Source organism: Eurytemora carolleeae, unplaced genomic scaffold (genome assembly GCF_000591075.1).
Source record: "Eurytemora carolleeae unplaced genomic scaffold, Eaff_2.0 scaffold940, whole genome shotgun sequence".
NCBI lineage: Eukaryota > Metazoa > Arthropoda > Copepoda > Calanoida > Temoridae > Eurytemora > Eurytemora carolleeae.
The window spans coordinates 14942-20487 of NW_019397091.1; the positions used below are offsets into that span (position 1 = coordinate 14942).

Genomic DNA, 5546 nt, shown 5'->3' on the forward strand with positions numbered 1-5546 from the left:
ATCATTGGCCCTTTAATCCTTCAGAGTGATCATTGGTCCTTTAATCCTTCAGAGTGATCATTGACCCTTCAGAGCGATAATTGGCCCTTTAATCCTTCAGAGTGATCATAAGCCCTTTAATACTCCAGAGCGATCATTGGCCCTTCATTCCTTCAGAGTGATCATTGGTCCTTTCCTCCTTAAAATCATTGGTCCTTTAATCCATCAGAGCGATCATTATCCCCTTATTTAAATATTCCATAAATCGACTAGTCACAAATAAATCTGATTAATTTTCAGCTGGATAATCAAGGTACTAATGCAAGGAAAGTTATTTCAGAGGTGTACGCATTTTTTGTACTGTAGTGTACAGTCTTTGACGGAAAAGTANTCGGATACTAACACATTCTGGTTTACAAATTCCGCCCAGAGAGAACTGGTTTCAATATGTACGTAGAGTATACACAACCGCAAATAACTTTCCTTGCATTATAATCTTGTGGAAAATACTGTTTTTTGAACAAACAAAAGTAACCAGGTCAACGTTTGTGAATCTAACTGAAGGGGAACTTGATAATTACCAGGCAGTCCCTTATAATCCATTATTAAAACTTAGCTCTATCGTCTTAACCATTAGTGTAAAAAAACTAAACAATATAATCTCTATTAAAGCACATTTATTCAATTAAAATAATAGTGTAGGATCTAGGCCTGAGGTTTACAATTAATCAAATCTTGGGAGCCCGGGTTCAATCTAAACAAGTTAAAACCGGTTTTAAACCCAACTACATTGTACAGTATATGGAGACACGGTGGGTAGAAATGCGGGAAATACTTTAATATAAATTTTCATGAGTATTTAAAAATATTGTACTTAAAGCCTGATTAGGCCGCATTAGGTGAACTACAAGTTCAGTAATTAGGCGGTGTGCATTATAAAAAGCTGTGCACAGGTATATAAGCAAAAATGTAAAAATTTTGATTATCATTATAAACGGCTTAAATCAGCCCCGTCGGAAGGATCTTTGAACTTTTCCATTTATTTTTAAAAACGTAGCAAAGTCTGAAAGACACCTATAACGGACCTTTGGAGTTCCTAATTTTCGGTTTTTGGCTTCTCAAACAACGGTGCACGAACATTGACAACGCGGCGCCATTAATAAAGTAATTTAAAAACATGGGAAACTGACGGGAAAATATGGCGGGAAATTCAGCTGAAACAAAATGGAGGAGGTGGGGGCGGGCTCGTTCGTGCACCGAAATGGTTTGTGCTCTAATATTATATCTAATCACCGTTTGATTATGTTGTAGAACTATTGATACAGATTTGTACAGATCATAATTTTATGTAAAACAACTTGAATAAAATTATTAAAATATTCCGGTGTCGTCAGTTTTCTACTTTTTCTCTTCCTAAAATAGAAAAATCTATTATTTTTCATCTTGTTAGAGATTGTTAATGATTCATTAGAAATATTAAAAATATATTATGGTCGAGGAGAAAATGAAGGGGCAACAAAATTAACAAAAATAAAAGTTTTTGTTAATGGGGGATGCAAACCTTTGATTCCTCTACCTCTTTTTCCTTTTCAGATTCTTTAGTTTTTTCCTTGGAATCCTGGCAGCGTGGAAACAGTAAGATTGTTAAAAATACACCAACTTTAGGGTTAACAGGGGTATTTCTATATTTTCTAAAATAACCACCCCAGCCCTCGATATTAGGGTTGTTAACGTAGAAAAATAAGAGGCTATTTACTAAACTACGGAACTTAATGTGAAAATAAATAAATGGATAAAAAGTATCCAATTGTGATTTTTAATTCCCCCCCCCCCATGTTAATATGATTTTCAATCCCCCAACCCTCATTTTAAAATGATTTTTCAAGAAGGGGAGAATATTTTTTGAACGAAAAAATCCTCCGGAATAATTTGAAACGAGAATAAAATATTCACCTTTTCTTCTTTGTCCTTTTCCTCCTTCTTCTCATCTGCCTTCTCCTTCTCGTCCTCCTTCTTCTCCTCCTTCTCGCTGGACTTCTCCTCCTTCTTCTTCTCTTCAACCTTCTCCTCAACCTTCTCGGGCTCAGCAGGGACAGGCTGTAAAAATATTAATTTAAAAAACCACATTAATCAATGATAAATGGTTTTTCTTGTCCAACGAATTTTTTTTTGTTGAAACATTTCATAAAAACCAGTGCTTAGGATCCATTTAATTTTGATGCATACACTTAGATTTACCAATGAAGTATTTAAATGATAACTGTCCTATGTTAAGTCAGAATTTAATTTCATTATATGAAGAGATAAACATGTTAGAAATATAAAAGAAATTACTGTAGTGCTTAGGATCCATTTAATTTTGATGCGGATCCGGATCCTGGATCGGCACTGGAAAAAAATGGATCCGGATCCAGGTAATTTCTTTAAGATTTACTGAATTTTTTTAACAAAGCAGAATTTTCAAATTTGTTGTCTTATTTTTGTCTTATTATATTTCTATGCTAAAACTTGATGACCATTCAGAAATCAGGAAACTTTATTAATATCTCTTTATTAAATAGTTTAGAAATGGGTTGAGAATAAAAAAGTTTTTATTTTGCAGTTTTTGGTTGATCCCCTTGGATCCGGATCCAGGAAGCCAAAATCTTACGAATCCAACAGATCCGGCCGGATGCTAAGCACTGAATTAAAAAGAATGAAAAAATGAAGAAAATTTAAGCGTGAAAGGTTTTTAATACAGGTTTATTCTATAACATTTCCATTGTGGAAGGAAAAGTAGATGAGAAAACAAAAGTTTTAAAAAAGAAAATAAAAATATTTTCCTGTCGAAGTTTGATAATCTTCGAACGAAAAGAGAAAAGTATAAATGAAGGCTGAGAGAAATCTAAGCTAGAAAATGAAATCAAAGGGCCTGTTAACTATTTTGATGAGTGTCATTTCTCAACTTTAAAGCAGTGCTTAGAATCCGGATCTGCTGGATCCGCAAGATTTGGCTTCCTGGATCCTGATCCGGATCTAAAGGATAAAATAACAACCAAAAATTCTAAAAAATTTACTCTTAAAGTCAAAATCTGAACTATTGAAAAAAGTGAGATTATCAACATTTCCTGATTTCTGAATGGTTTATCAAGTTTTAGCATAAAAATATAATAAGGCAAAAAATTTGAAATTTATGCTTGGATCCGGATCAATTTTAAATGGATCCTAAGCACTGCTTTAAAGGAATTGTAGACGGAATGATGATTGATAAAGAAAACATTATTTTCCACGAGATAAAATAACAAATTTCTTTATAGCAAAAAATAGTTTTTTCTAAACCACTGACTGGTGTGCTACTACTATTAAGTAATATCAAAATTATATTTTTCTATTTTTTTTAGCTTGACAAAATTTATTAATGTCCGAACAAGATTTAGTTTGCGGAAACCTTCGAGGGATTTCTTGAAGGTTAACTGATGACAGGGTCAAATTGCATTTTTAAATTTACCTTTGGGATATGAGGGTTCAAATCCATCTCTTCTCCGGTAGCGTTGGCCCAGTGCTCTCCCCAACATCTAAACACAGGAATATTTAAATTTCTAATTTAAAAAAATTCTTAATTTAAAAAACAAAATATTAATTTCATGAAATGTTCACTTTTTGTTTCTTTTTCGTCTTCCAGGTTTATTTTGTAAATTCAAGAATAGTGTCTTGAAACAAATAACAGTAAATAAAAGGTTAATTCCAATTTTTTTTTTTAATATACGATTTAAGACGGAGCTTGAATTTATTTAATTCGTACAAAGGTTTCTGTGGCTTTAATAATAGGATCCGAGGAAAGTTGAACCAATAAGTTTTTTTCTTCTTCATTTTTGCCTTCTATCTCGTTCAATTTTGTGGAAGTCAAGAAATCTCATATCTTGTAATCAGAAACCAATTTAAAAAATGGCAAAAATATTTTAAAATTTAGAAAAATGTTCCATCTCAAAAAAATACACCTGACAAATCTTGTTATGAAAGGATTACTAACCGGAGCTAGGTGACTGAATACGATAAGGTCAAGTAGAGAAGGTTCATCTCCAAACATAAACTTCTTCTCCCCTAGTAGGTCGGAGAGAACCTTGATGTCTCCCTTCCCCATAGTGTCCATCTCCTCGTTGGTGCTGGCGCCGAATCCCTGGGCCTTTACCCTCCTCAATCCCTGGATAGATAGATTGTTATGTAGATAGATATATAGATAGTTAGATAGAAAGGTAGATATATAGATAGATAGGTAGATATATAGATATATTCATAGAAGTGAGAATAATTAGTTTGTTGTTGACATTTTTGCATCCTGATCAGGTGTATCAACCCCTGGGGGCCATGTCATATACCACAAAAAAACAAGATCATCTGACTAGAATTTTTTTATTATTCATCCGGCTGTCAAATTAATTCTAGGATAAATATTAAATTGTATGACTAAGTGTATCCTATCTCTTATCAATTTACAATTTAAGTAAAAATATCAACTGATAACATAATTGATTGCAATTACATATTTTTCTTAATACTACAAATTTAACTATTCAATTCCAATTCAAGAACAAATGAAATATAAAGATTAAAAAATTGAGTTTAAATCTCTCATATGCCGATGTCATGAATTTCATCACACTTTTAGAATTCAAAAGCAATGTTTCGAAACTTTTCGCTATTAATTTTTGTATTTTGGTTGGGCATTAGAAATTATCTATCTCTCGAAGAAAGAAATTGATAGTTTGAAAGGAAGACGACATTTGCGATAAAATAACCTTTTTTAGCGTTTTCCCAATTATTAATACATTTTAGAGCTGTAAGTGGATATAATTATGTTTAAAAATTAATTTTAAAGTCTGAAATTAAAAAAAAAACACAGGGGACAGGCTCTCAATGCAGGACACAGGGATAAAAGGAACTATTAGTTAAAAAATGTTACCTTTCGTAGGAATGAGTGCTTGAAATAGAAGTTAAGAAGAGCAGCAGGAAGTTTGCTACCAACAGCTGCTGCCAGATCCATCTTGTATCCCTTCAGCATGTTGTTGATGTCCCTGCAGTTCCAGTGTACCTTAGCCCTGAACACAAAACCCATTAAAAATGCGCAAAAAATATGGCGGATTTTATCAGTTCAAAATGGCGGACCCAGTTAGAGAAAATGGCGGATTTTTAAAAATTAGGAATGGCGACTTTCCTTTAAAATACAAACATTTCATATTACAATAGGATTTTATTCAAACTGTCGGACTTCTTTTGACATTCAACCTAGACCAGGAAAACTATGACAAGAACATCAAGACTTGAGGAATGTCCTGGCCCGGAAAGCCTGGAATAAAATATGCGTAAGTTTGACCTAGCCCTCAGCCAATCTCTGACCACTGGGCCTACGGCTGTGACGCATTCATTGCGTATCGTAAATATACACACTTGTATATACAATATATACGCATTGAAAATGACTCTGTTGACTTAGTAAATAATATATTTGTGTTTCAAGGTTGAACTCTACTTTTACTTTTCAACTAGCGGACCAAACCAAACTGTATACCAACAACATTACCCCCACCCCC

General features: G+C 33.2%; 1 protein-coding gene across 1 annotated transcript in view; it reads right to left on the reverse strand.

The window, feature by feature from the left end:
- Positions 1-967: 967 nt before the first annotated feature.
- LOC111711776 (failed axon connections) overlaps positions 968-5546 on the reverse strand; it is a 13865-nt gene continuing 9286 nt past the window's right edge. The window contains exons 5-10 of the mRNA XM_023486212.1: positions 4919-5054; positions 3957-4159; positions 3467-3557; positions 1933-2076; positions 1541-1597; positions 968-1392 (exon numbers count right to left, since the gene is read on the reverse strand). Coding sequence (XP_023341980.1) covers positions 1378-1392; positions 1541-1597; positions 1933-2076; positions 3467-3557; positions 3957-4159; positions 4919-5054 — 646 coding nt within the window. The 3' untranslated portion in view covers positions 968-1377. The remainder of the gene's footprint in view (positions 1393-1540; positions 1598-1932; positions 2077-3466; positions 3558-3956; positions 4160-4918; positions 5055-5546) is intronic.